Source organism: Aegilops tauschii, chromosome 6 (genome assembly GCF_002575655.3).
Source record: "Aegilops tauschii subsp. strangulata cultivar AL8/78 chromosome 6, Aet v6.0, whole genome shotgun sequence".
NCBI classification, from domain to species: domain Eukaryota; kingdom Viridiplantae; phylum Streptophyta; class Magnoliopsida; order Poales; family Poaceae; genus Aegilops; species Aegilops tauschii.
Window position 1 is genome coordinate 493,203,727 of NC_053040.3, and position 14,158 is coordinate 493,217,884.

At 45.9% G+C, this 14,158-nt stretch overlaps 1 protein-coding gene across 1 annotated transcript; it reads left to right on the forward strand.

Moving 5' to 3' along the window:
* The first annotated feature begins 292 nt into the window (after nt 1–292).
* LOC109767140 (G-type lectin S-receptor-like serine/threonine-protein kinase SD2-5) lies at nt 293–2,981 on the forward strand. The gene has a single exon (XM_020325910.4). The coding sequence runs from the start codon at nt 298–300 to the stop codon at nt 2,788–2,790; it is 2,493 nt and encodes an 830-aa protein (XP_020181499.1). The 5' UTR covers nt 293–297; the 3' UTR covers nt 2,791–2,981.
* The last annotated feature ends 11,177 nt before the right edge of the window (nt 2,982–14,158 follow it).

The window sequence follows — 14,158 nt, forward strand, 5'->3', positions numbered from 1 at the left end:
AAGATCGGTAGTTCGAACTTGTCAAAGTCAAACAAGGGGAGATCGGTAGACCACATGCGCAGCCGCGCGTTGGACGGAGCCAGACTATCCCACCTCCAAAAATCCCAGAGCAACTCCAAGTCCGGCCATCTCTCCTGCAATCACGTCTTCGCTGTCGGCTGTCAGGTGCGATGACCGTATCATCTTGTTTCTACTCGGCAAGCTTGGCTCCAGTTTCTTGCTGCGGCTTCATCCTCATCCTCGTGCTAACCGATTCTTCTTAATCAAATGCAGTTTCCGTTGAAGCGCGTACGTACCATGGGTCCTGCCGTTCTCTTCCTCCTCGTGCTTGCGGCTGTGGCACCGTTGCTCTCCGCGGTGAAGGCCTTGGACTATCATTCCATGGCCAAACGCTCTACGATTTGGATCAACAGCGACGATTTCTTCGACAACCGCAACTACAGCCGCAACATCCTAAGCATAGCACAACTCCAAGCTCACTCCGACTTCGAACTCTACGTTGCCGCAGGGTTCTATTGCGTCTCGTCCATGTTCCCGGGCGACAAGTTCGTCTTTGCGGTATCAATTGGTGATTTCACCAACACCATGGTCGGCATTTACAATCGGCAGATCGTCTGGTTCGCCAACAGGGCCCGCCCTGTCAGGGAGAATGCCACCCTTGAGTTCACCGCAGATGGAAACTTGGTCCTTCTTGATGCTGATGGTACCCACGTCTGGTCAAGCAACATCTCAGGCCGAGGTGTAGATGGCATGAAGATCACAGAGACCGGCAATCTGCTCTTGTTTGATCAGAAGAATTCAACAGTGTGGCAATCATTTGATTATCCTACTGACGCAATACTCGCTGGGCAGTCACTTGTCGAAGGTACGAGGCTCACTACAAATACATCTGCAACAAATATGTATATCATTGTACAACGAGATGGGTTATTTGCTTATGCTGAATCCACGCCACCACAACTCTACTTTCAGTACAACATGCAGATTCCAATAGCAAAGATAGGAAATTATCCAACAAAGGCTACATTAATGAACGGAAGCCTTAGCTTCATTTTGGGACAAGATTTTCTGAATGAAAGTATCAAATTACCAGTGGCTCAATCCACACTACAGTACATGAGATTAGATTCAGATGGACACCTTAGACTGTATGAATGGTCAAGATCTGCTGAGAGCTGGACAATGGTGTATGATATACTAGGGTCCATGGGTATGGATGCTTGTGATTACCCAACAGTTTGCGGGGAGTATGGCGTATGCAGAGGGGGGCAATGCACATGTCCACTTGAGAAAAATTCAAGCTCAAGCTACTTCAAGCTCCTGGATGAAGACAAGCCACACCTTGGTTGCACACCATTAACTCCTATCTCTTGTCAGGAAATACAACACCATCAGCTCTTGACCATTCCCAACATTTATTACAATGATCAAAACTACACAAACTTTCATGCAGTAACGTACAACGAAACAACCATGGATGCCTGTAAGGAAACCTGCTTGAAGAATTGCTCCTGCATGGCCGTTTTGTCCACAGGTCTAAAATGTGTGTGGGTGACGAAGATCTTCTCCTTGCATTCAATAGAACCTCAAAATGCTGGTTACAACTCCTCTGCTTACCTCAAGGTGCAACTTAGCCCCTCTAACGGAAACAGAGAGAAGGCACATCTTAGCCCCTCTAATGAATCCAAAAAGAAGGTGATTTTCGGTGCTACACTTGGAGCTGTTACTACTCTTGTGTTGCTTGTTATTGTTGTTGTTATTTATCTACGAAGGAGGAGAAAGTATGAAGAGAAAGATGAAGAATTTGATTTCGATCAATTGCCTGGAATGCCAACGAGGTTTTCTTTCGAAATGTTGAGAGAATGCACTGAAGGGTTCAGTAGGAAGCTCGGAGAAGGTGGGTTCGGATCGGTTTTTGAAGGCAAATTAGGTGAAGTCAGAGTTGCAGTAAAACGTTTGGAAGGTTCGACACAAGGAAAGAAAGAATTCTTGGCTGAGGTCGAGACCATTGGCACCATTGAACACATCAATCTTGTCAAGCTGATTGGCTTTTGTGCAGAGAAGTCTGAGCGGCTTCTGGTATATGAGTATGTGTCAAGAGGGTCGCTTGATAGGTGGATCTATTACGAACATGAAAATAACCCCCTTGACTGGTACACCCGGTGTAGGATCATTCTAGATATTGCCAAGGGCCTATGCTATCTTCATGAGGACTGTAGGCGGAAAATTGCCCATTTGGACATCAAACCACAAAATATTCTCTTGGATGACAACTTCAATGCCAAAGTGGCTGATTTCGGACTTTGTAAGTTAATAAATAGGGATCAAAGCAAGGTGGTGACCATGATGAGAGGAACACCTGGATATTTGGCACCTGAATGGTTGACATCGTCAATCACCGAAAAAGTCGATGTCTACAGCTTTGGAGTTGTTATAATGGAAATAATAAGTGGAAGAAAAAACATCGACGACTCTCAGCCTGAGGACAGTGTCCATCTCATAAATCTATTGAGAGAAAAAGAACAAACCAATCAGTTGATTGATTTGATCGACAAGCACAGTGATGAAATGGTCTCACACGAGGAGGAAATAATTCGAATGATGAAGCTTGCCGTGTGGTGCTTACAAAGTGATTGCGCCCGAAGGCCTTCCATGTCAACTGTGATCAAGGTATTGGAAGGCACAGAGCGCATAGAAACTTTTGATGCAAATTCAATCATGTTTGTTCAAGATAACCCATCCACATACTCAGCCCCATCCCGAGCATCCATCTTATCTGGCCCAAGGTGAAGGCTAATGGGCAGAAGGAATTTAGCCTGTATATTTCTGCTTTTGTATCATGTGTTATTTGTACTTTGGAAGTGTGTTTGGAATGGCATTCAAGACTCAAGAGAGAGTAGTATTTCTGAATTTTAAAGCTGAAGATACCTGGTGATGGTTTTCTGGATGTACGTACTCTGTAAGTTGCACCTTGCAATTTATTGATATGCAGTTAAGGCATATCTAGTTGTTTAAATAGTTATTCGGCACAAGCTTCATCATTGTTTAATTTCTAAGATAGTGAAAATACAATGTTCAGATCGATTCACAGGAGAGCAAATCAACACTGCCCAGAAACTAACTAAAGTAGTATATTAAGATTGTTTTGCAGAATCACAACTATATATACATCTGATTGTCGTTGAAGTGTTTCATACCTTCAAAGCTGAAAAGCCACTAGTGCCATTATTCTCTTCATGTCATATGTAAGCTGCAACTCGCAACTGTTTTCCAAGCTAGTGAAGAATACACCCCGTGGGGTTCCCATCCGTTGGCTCTGGTAGCTTCATTGTGATTCCAAATCGGCAATATTTTGTAGAGACCTGCCCCCTCCCTCGGTACATTATCCTCCCTGGCCTTACTTTGTTCGAGTCGCCAAGGCACGCGAGCGAACAACCGAATCCGAGCCCTAGTTTCCTCTCTAACGGAGAAGCCATGGGGCGCGACATGCTAATGGTCTTGTATACATACAAGGGGTTTATGTATGTTAAATAGTTAAACATATGTGAAATGTTGGACTAGCGCGAGCATGGGAATTATAGGCAGTTCATTCGTAGATAAAAATGATAAATGACTACATTTTAAAGAAAATAGCAAACTACGGTACTTTATTCATACCCTTACTGCTCGTTGTCGGAGATCAGGATGACCATCTCGTTGGAGCCACCAGTGTCGTGGTTGTTGGCAACCTAAGCCTGTGCCGTGTTGTGTTCCTATGCTGTGTTGCGGACGCGCGCGTGTTTCTCACCGGATTGGCATTGTCTCCTGTTGGTGCGTACGTATACGCATCAAGGCGGCCGGTTAAACGTGAGTTAACTTGGTACGTGGGACTTTGGTGTAATCATCCAGCAGCCTTCTACTATCCGCTCCATCCCATAATATAAGACTTTTTTGACAAGCTATGTTAGCTTGTAAAAGAACATAGGACAAGTCTATGCAGCGGCCGGCTGCTCCCTGACTATTCGGAGCGGCCGGCCTAAAAAAAAAGAATTTAGTCCTCTAATCTAATTTGGTCCCCTAATTAATACTCTTCTATAACAAAATTTCATTTCATATTCCAAAAAGAATCACGTAAACAGAAAAAAGGAAAGTGAATTATAAAACCATCCATGTGAATGCATTAATTCAAAATTCAAAATTTATGAAAAGTCATAACTTTTAAACCGCGCTCGGAATTAAGATCCGTTTTCACTGTTGGAACTCTCGCGGCGTGCTCTTCGAAATTAGATCCCATATGAATATGTTTCGATGAATTTTTTTGTGCAATTTTGACCCCGTTTGAGCAACTGACTAGCCGTCGATGTGCAACTACCTGAGAGGGATGTGCAACTTTTCTCATACACTGTACACGTGCAGTTTTCCTCTATCATACCTCCACCCCCAAACTGCCTCCTTCTAGTGAGATGTGCAACTTCATTTGTTGCCTAGGCCATGCAGTTTTCACTAGTGGCACCACCCCAACTATTCCCTAACAGTGAAATATGCAATTTCGTCTGCTGCCCCGGTGCCCTCGCCAACTGCATGCCTAGTAGTCGTCGCGCGTGTGCACCCCCACAATCGCGTTTGAGTGTTTTCACTGTTTGCTGCATCAGCCAACTATCTACCAGTGGATGTGCAACTTAGGATACTGCCACGGCCAACTGTCTAACAGTGATGTGCAACTTTTTCTTGTATCACATGGATGTGTAGTTTTCCTGCTACCACCTAGGCCAAACCACCCCTGCTAGTGAGATGTACAACTTTAGCGTCTTGTCTATATGCAACTTTTCACTATCCTCATGAATGTGGAGTTTTCACCATCAAACTATCCTGCCTGTGAGATGTGCAACTTCGTATGTTGGCACGGCCAACTGCCTGGCGGACTTGTGCAACTCCGTATATTGCTTTCGCCAACTGAAACTACATATCCACAACAAGGGAGGGGAAGGAGTTGCACATCGACTAATAAGTTGTTGGCGTGAACAACAGACTAAGTTGCACATAGCACTGGTAGGGGGGTGGGCAGGGTGTGCAAAGCATGAAAAACTACACATCCATGAGTAAGGATGAGGGTTGCACATCGACTACTAGGTTGTTGGCCGGGGCAGTAGACTAGTTGCACATTACGTTCTCATGGTTGGTAGGTTGCAACCTCATAGAAAATTGGATCATGCAGCTACAAAAACTAAGTTTGTAAAAAAGTTGCATCATTCAGTACTAAAGTTGCACCATATAGCACCAAAGTTGGCATCAATTTTTTTTCGTCAAAACATACTCACGGGGGATCTAGTTTCAAATATTTCGCCGCTAGGAATCCAGCGGTGAAGACGAATCTGAATTTGGATGCACGGTTTGAAAGATGTGACTTTTCAAAAATTTGAATACCCAAAATAAGCGCACATGCACACCCATCAGACAAGGAATCTCTTGCTCACGTGAATATGTCATTACTATCTACCACGTCATGCATAAAGATAAATTTTAGACCACAACACTGCATGCATGCATGTGTGAGAGCCCGGCCGCTCAGTTTCGCTAATTAGTGCGTATGCACTTCTTAGAATTGGGACGGATGAAGTAGCTTCTAAGTAGTGCTTGGTGTGTACTTTTTTGCTTGACTTTGATCCAAAAGTAACCCCTCTCGACAAAACAAAAGTGCATCATAGACCTCGTCGGAAGGTATATATCTCCAACAGCTTCACCCCCAGTCCTCACTCGTCCAATCGTGGTGCATGGCGGAGCAGGAGATTGCCCAATTTTTCAGCCGCAATGGAGGCCAAGAGCTTGTTGTCATCTCCGATCCCGTTACGGTAACTGCGTACAACAACTCCGTAAATTTCGTTCTTACAAGTTTTATTTCTACTATGTAATCCAGCTACAAGTCTTAGCTGCCATCGCCCACAATTTCATTCATTAGCTCTAATAAATTTGCTTGGTTAATTTGCAGCTGCTGCCCCACAAACTGGATCTTTTCAAATCTACGTCGGCACTGCATCTGCAATAATGGCAGCTTATGCACTGTTGCTTATGATCAGTGCAAGTTACATCCAAATAGTTGTGATCCCGGCTATTATAGTTGTTTTCATCGGTGCCTTCTGGGCCAAATTCCGAGTCAAGAAGGGAAGATCGCATCACCACAGAAACAATCCAACTACTAACAACCTGGGCAGTGGCAGTGGCAGCGGGCAAGCTCAGAGGCTGCTGCCAATGGTACTACTATCATACTGTTTGCAGCTAATCAAGCTCGCCCACGCACACGCGGCCAATGGATAACAAAGTGACAATTTCGTTCTCCCTCCTCTTCTTCAGTTCGGCGCTTGGCTCACTGGCAGTGATGATGGCCGCGCTGTCGATCAGAGCCAGTCGAGGTGTAGCGCAGGCGCGGCAACCGGTTCACAGGACCTTCGCCGTGGTTCTTGTGATAGCGGTGCACACCATGGCAACAGCATGGATAGAGGAAGACATGTTACTGGTTTGCATGTCGGAGCTTATTGCGGCGCTTGCGTGGTACACCATTAACTTTGATCACGCCGGATGTACCGTGCCCGTTGACAAAGTAACTTCACCTAGAGCCACAATCATCGTTCTCGCAGCAGCAGCGAGTCTGGTGGCATACATGTTTGCATATGAGAACGACAAGATGGTACTTGCTAATTACTGGTACACAAGAATCTTGTGCTCAGGTACCTTGTCAGGGTTTTCTATCCTGCTTCAGTGTGTGGATGATCCTTCAGTGGTGGCCGGAAAGCTCTGTTAGTGTGCTCCTTCAGTTGACGAGATTTATCGATAGTGCGATGGTGCCCATTGGGATCCTCGAGTTCTCAGCAGTGATTTCTTCGGTATATCAGCTATGCTTCTCTTCACTGGGTTCCTCTTGGACCAGTCAATATTTTAGATCTTCAAGTTTGCTACGTATTCAGTACTATATATCTTGTTCCCATGCATGTCCATCTTTCTTGTATGGCAGTCTCAAGACCAAGATCCACCATAATTGTACCGTTTTGCACTGTATTGATACTACTAATGATTTTATAACTGTACTACTATTGTATTGTGGTTACTGACCTGGATTGTTGATTCTAGATCAGACGGCTAAGATTTGTCCAAACTTAGAGACTGCAGCTAACAACCCTTTGCTCTGGCAAGTTAAGAGAATCTAATTAAAGGAAGGGAGGTCGACCATTAGAAGAAGTTGTATATGAAATGCTTTATGCTGTTTGGTTCGATGCGCTCCTCTGGTGTTCCTTTTAGTTTCTGTTGTAATTTTTCGCTCTGGTTTATATTTATTTCTTTCCTTTTCTTTTATTGTATATTTTTCTTTTTCATTTTTTTCCTTTTAAAATACACGATGAACAATTTACTTCACTTGTGAACATTTTTCTTATACACTATGAACATTTTTATTAAACATGATGAGCATTTTTTCCTACACGATGAACTTTTTAACATGGCAAACTTTTTCTAATACATGCTGCACAATTTAAAACAAATACAGAAAATATTATAAAAATACATATCTATTTTTTAATATTTTAAAATTCCAAGTATTTCAAAAAAACACACAAATGAAAACGATTAAATCAAAATAATCACTACAAAAGCGTCCATCGATACAGAATCCAGCCTAACATGGTACCGGGCCATCGGAGGTTTCCCGCATACTGACGCAAAAGCAATGTCTCAGGGTGGTCAATTATGGGCCGTAGCCCAGTAGAACATATTGTGCAACATTCCATGCGGTTTGGCAAGGTTCCGTTCGGTTATTTTCCTTTTCTCTGTTTTTCTGTATTTGTTTTTTCGTTTTCTTTTAGAGTTTTTTGGGGTTTTCCTTTTTTTATTTTTTATGTATGTTTCTTTCACTTTTCTTATTTTCCCTTTCTAATTTTTTAATATATGTATATATTTTTACAAATACATGCCAAAGATTTCTTTATGGAAACGTTTGCCTTCAACCGACAGATTTTAGGCTAGCGTCCGCCGCCTACATGTCCATCGGATTGGTTCTTCATCCAACGATAAGGAGTTAACCTCCAATTGCAACTCCACCCATGTTTCAGAAGGCAAGACTGCAATGAGGCCTTTGTTGCAAAACGGGCAGGGAGTTTGATCCTGCAGTGGTTAGCATTGGGGAGAGCTATGACAGCTGGATCTCGCAGTGGCGGCATCGCAGACCTACCGGGATGAGCGGGCGCAGACCCCCTGCGGTGATGGTGATGACCAAAGTCTCCGCTGGCAGTGGCCTCCTCGACTCAACTAGCTACAAATCCAGAAACTATCGCTGACATGGCTGACCTGCACCACCAGATTCTGCCGTCGGTCGAGGACCTCCACTGTGTCGCCGCCAGGAGCTTGCCGCCTCCACGCGCATCCCCTCGGTCCGTAGTCCGGGTGCGCCGCGACCCTGCGCTGACCTCCATTTGGACCGCCTTCAGCCTCATGCGTACAGCGGAATAATCATGTGCCCGCCACACTGTGCGGCCACGGGCCAAAGAGTTTCTGCAACAGCGGCCGAGTTGCAAACGGCGACAACAGTGATGCTGAGACATCATCTTTCATTGCAATCTTTTTTGCAACATCAACCTTATTGCAAAAGGATTCCTGAAACATTATCTATGTTGCAAAAAAGATGAATACGTTTTTTTTGCAACACAATCTCTGTTGCAAATTTTTTTGCAACTTAAGCTCTATTGCAGAGGATTTTATAACATTGTCTCTGTTGCAATGGTAAAAACGGGTTAGACCGTTGGATGACGTTAGATCTAACGGCCGGCGAGGTGACGGATCTTATAAAATGATCCATCGGCCGACGTGTAGCACTCCCTTTTTCTTATACATGTTAATTTTTTGGATTCATCTCAAAATGATTCATTTTTACCTATCGATCTTGTGCAAGCGTCCGTCGCCTACATGTCTGTTGGATGGGCTCCTAATCAGATGGTCGGGAGCCAAGCCCTCTGTGTCTACGTTCTTTAACTGGTCCATTGTTTCAGAAAGGGATTTTGCAACTAGCCCCTTACTGCAAACCGACCAAGGACTAGATCCCGCAACACAACCTATATTACAAAAAAATCCCGCAACATGACCTATGTTGCAAAACAATTCCGCAACACGAACCATGCTGCTAAAAAAACCCGCCAACAATATTAAAAAAATCCCCACAACATAACCTCTATTGGAAATGTCTCGGCAGCAATATATTTGTTGCAAAGAGAGGGGCGTTTGGCTAATGGATTGTGTCAGATCTGATGGCTCGCGAGGCGGCGGATCTTTTAATACAATCCATCGGTTGTGTTGCCTTGTCCGTACTCGCCTGGCACCTCCGCTGGCGACGCGCGTGGTCGACAAGCCAAGAACCTCCACCCACCGGTCGCGCGCCACCTTCGTCCTCCCTCGACCCCCCGCCAGCTTCCTCCTCCCTCGACCCCCGCCGCCAGGCGCGCTGCGGAGTCCTGCCTCTGGCCCCACGGCCACGTTGGCCTTGATCTCCGCCACCGAGCGCGCACAAGTCGGATCGCCTACACGTTGCATCGAAACGTGCACGCCAAGTGTTTGCGGTAATGCCTCTTCATCAGAAATGCAAAATTTCGTTTCGATGCGGCACCGTACCATTTGATTACTACCTCTTCGTCAGGTAGTAAGTGGTTGAAGCACTGTTTTTTCCTAGTGATCAATGGAGTTATTAGTGTCGTCTTGTCCAGTGTCCTAGTGATCCATCCTAGTCATGTTGCTGTATATAGGTAGCGTTCCAAGGATCCCCAGTTTGATTCATATCTCTATCTACTTTTATCAATCTTATTCTTGCTAGCTATCTGTCCGTCTGTATCAACTCTCTTGTGTTGGTTGCAGTCCATTTATGTTATCCATGCTATATTGAACTATCCACCATCCATGTACATATATACTAAGTTATCTGTCTATATGTTAGCCATCATCCATGTATATCTATCTATGCCATCACTACTGCAAAACTAAGTCGCATTTCTGATCAGTTAATTCTTTGTTGGCATGTAAAGTCTCAGTGGGTGTTTGGTCTCCTAATTAGTTTAGTCTGCTTCAGGCCATGTTTCTCTGCTTGCTTTCTGAGTTATAATTGTTTGCAGAATGTTTCGTCAGAGTCCTGGCTCTTTTCTTTTCTTACAAAAGAGCAAACAAATGTTGTTTTCTTGACAAGATTGAGTGCTTGGACTTTGAATTTTCTGGACCATCTTAATAGTTTTTGTAGGATTGTATCTATTTGCTCTACTGAAGTATCATGGTTTTATCAACTGAACCTGTACAGGTTACTAGTAGTTACCATGGTCTTGCATGATTTTTTTTTGTTTGCTACTCCCTCTGTAAAGAAATATAAGAGCATTTACAGAGGGAGTACTATTGAGATGCCGTTGCTGCCCATTCATTAACTGGGGTGATTCCTTTACTCAAATCTTCAATGTGTGTTTGGTATCTAATCAGTCCTTTGGTCTCTAAATAACAATAAAAATTCTCTGTTGAACCTCGCATGACTTTTTAGCCTATCTATACAAGTAACCTCTTGTACCAGTATCCAGGTCAAAATCTTAATTAGCTGTGAATATTGATATCTTTCTTTACGAAAAAGGGTTTCCCCCGCTTTATATTATAAAGCAACCAACAACGCAACATCCGAGAGCACCGATACAAACACACGCCAACACCACACTCAACACACACACCCAAGGCAAGATACAAAGGTGCTGGGCACCGAAACACCACCCCAACGACTACTAAGCACACTACAAATGAGCAAAGTTGAGCCGACGGAGACCACCACAAGTGCGATCCACCGAGGAGGGCGAGACGGCCAATGTCGGAGCGGGGACTCCAAAACGGTGCCTCCAAGAAGGGCACGACTACGGAAGCCGCCACCGTCCGATCCCGCGGATCAAGTTTTCACCCGGAGCAACACGAAGGGAGTAAGAGCACTGCGACGGTGCCTGCAAGGAGGAAACGACGACCGCGGTCGCCGCCGCTGCCGGCCAGTCCAAAGACTGGGTAGGTGATGTACCCCGTTGCTCCGACCCCTTCGATGCAACCCCGCTCCGGCAACCACCTGCATCCATGCCACCCGAGCGGCCATGTCTGCTCGCCCACACCCGAGGCGCGCAGTCTGCCCAGGACCAACACGTCTCCCACCGCCAGGGCCGCCGCCCTGCACCCAGACCACCCCGAGACCATCAAAGGAGATGGCTTTGGACAGCTCCACCAACCCCGACCACCGTCGGAACCGGCCGCGATCGTCCCACCTCAAGCATCGCCAGGAAAGCGACCAGAAAGCACCATGTCGGGGAAGGGGGAAGGGAAGGAGCGGCACACGGCCACGACCAGCACCCCCTGTGCCGGCGACGGGCGGCTCGACCACGTCGGAGCCCCCATACCTCCTACCGGCCTCCCCCCCCCCCCCCCCCCCCCCCCCCGAAGCACCTGCTTCGCCCCAACACGGGTACTAGCGCAAATCGGCGAGAGACCACCAACAGCCGCCCGTCCGCCGAAGAAGGAGGGTAGATCCGCTGCCCCCGTCGCCAAGGATGGACCCAAGGGAGGCCCGCCCCATGCCGCACGCCGTCGTCCAGATGCCGGGGAAGAGGAGCCTGGCAAGACTCCGGGACGCGCACACACCGCCGCCGCCGCGACCACGCCACCAGCACCGCCAGACGAACCACGGCAACACCGGTCGCCCGTGGCCCCTGTTGGCCTCAGCCCTCGCCGCCAGATGGACCACCGGCTGCAGATCCGGCCGGATCTGACCAGGCCGTCGCACGTGAAACCACCCGGAGAAGAAGCCCCCATCACCACCTTGGACCGCTTCACCAGCAGCCGTCGCGCCGCCACCAAGCCGCGCCACCTGGACTGCGCCACCACCCCCGCGCGTGCCCGCTGCCGCGCCGCTGAGCCCCGCCGTAGCCCAGCGCCTCCTGCGGCCAACCGTCCCGCGACGGCTAGGGGATCCGCGAGGAGGGGAAAGGAGCGGCCCCGCCGCTGCCTACGCCGACATTCGAATCGTCATTTTCCTCCTTTTTTCAGCGATGCATCTTGGTGATGCTGGCAGGGAGACGCTCTCTGCTGAAATAGTGATGAACCTTTGAGATTGCAGCCTCCATGAAATTGTGCCCTGATAGCTGAAGATAGATACAGCCTGATCATGAATACATGAGGCAACGAAACAGAGTGTGTCCGTTCCCAACATTGGCCAGGACAGAGTGTGTCCTCAAGCATCTGGAGAGTAGCTAGCTAGCAATAATCATCTGCTACTGAATATAAATTAATGACTGGTAACATCAAATTATAACAGCAGCAATACTATATAGCAATCTTATACTGAAGGAGAAAGCAAGTATATATAACATCATAGAAGTCGTCGAGAAAACGAGAAGATCTCATAAATTGTTTTAAGTTCAGGGTACTACAACTGAGCTTCCTTGATGCCTAGTTTGTGGAGGAACTCGCTCAAGGAAATAACTAACCAAGAACAAAAATGGCTTCATCCAGTTTTAACAATCTCTATCTGGAGGATGAAGCATGCTACAGCTACTTCAGGAGTAGCTGATTCTGTTCACGTATATCAACTGCCAGTACAGTGCTTGTAGTTAAACTGATTCCGACAGTGAAACTTTTGTACAAATGCTCGGTCTCCTCGGGATATAAAATCAAAACCTGGCGCAGCACTGCATTACTTCATGTACAGAATTATTCTCACCCTTCACTGAGTTCAGGGTGGTCCTTGTCACTCTGGAGTACATCTCCTAATGATTGTTAGTTACATCCAACACCAACAGCATCATCATCATCATCATCATGGAGAGAGAGTGTCTGAATCTGTCAGCCAGAACACAAATTTTCTTCATACTGTACTGAAGCGTCTGGGAAACATCAAGTTTCAACAGTGATATATAGGCATTAGCAAACATATACTCCCTCCGTCCCAAAATAAGTGTCTCAAGTTTAGTACAATTTTGTACTAAAGCTAGTACAAAGTTGAGACATTTATTTTGGGACGGAGGGAGTACCTAACTGTAAAACACCATAAGCATAGCTTTATACAAATCGTTGAGAAGACGAGAAGAGCCCTTGTCTAAATTCATTAATTTGGTAATTTTCCGTTCTTTTCCTTAAAATGGAGGAGAATTTCGTGTATCCAAAAGAATGTCTGAAACAATGGGGAAAGCTACAACTTCTTGTGAAGACATGTTGTACAGCATGTTGGTGTATGTATCCAAAAGAGAAAGAAATATATATATGGGCCGACGAGAATGTTGGTTTCTTTGAGTGGGGGTGTATGTGAGAGCCTGCCTTAATATGAAGGATAGACTACTCATATCAACGAGAAATTCCTTCTTTTCCGGGATCCCATTCACAAGAGACTCCAAAGTGGGGCAACGCCGGGAACTGATGGCTGTGGCTGGGGCGTTATAGGCAGGTGCTACTAATGCGTCAACATGAATGAATAATATCCCTCCGTCAGAAAATGCAACTAACCCAACACAAAATGTGTACATGGTGCAATTAGTAGGCCTTTTATCTTTCGCGCACTATGGAACATAAGGATAAAGCCTGTCAAGCAAAGAAGCAACGGCGGTACAGTACCCAGTTAAATAGCTGAATCGTGAACGAAATATTCTTGGCTGTTGAGATAGTCAGATTCCTCTGTGCTGAATGCAATATGGAGCGTTTCTAGCTTGGGCATGGATCGTGGTGCAAACATCAGGTCCATGGTCCACCATATCTTCAGACTTTGCTCGCTGTTACTTCTTTAAACTCGATCGGAATGAGCAGAGAAGGGAAGCCTACAAGGTTGGAGAGATCTTCCTGTCTGACTTCCTTCACCTCAAGGTGCAACTCTTCTTGGCTGGCATGGCATAATGAGATGGAGCTACATGGCGTCCTTTTCAGCTTAGCCAAAGAATTTTTCTTAAGGAAATAACTAATAATTCGAGGCTAAATTTATCAAGGCGGACCAACAAGGAAAGAAAATTATATATCCTAGTTTGTACAAGACCAGGTGTTAACTAGACGAACTGTTACCAGTAGAAGTAACTAATGTTGCATCGAAGTACTTTTAACCCCTTGGCTAGTGAATGAGTTTGATTTTAGCTTCTGTACTCTGTTTCTAGACGAAATGGTCAGT

Coding starts and splice junctions, on each gene's coding strand:
- LOC109767140 (XM_020325910.4), top strand. CDS start 298: ATGGGTCCTGCCGTTCTCTTCCTCCTCGTGCTTGCGGCTGTGGCACCG.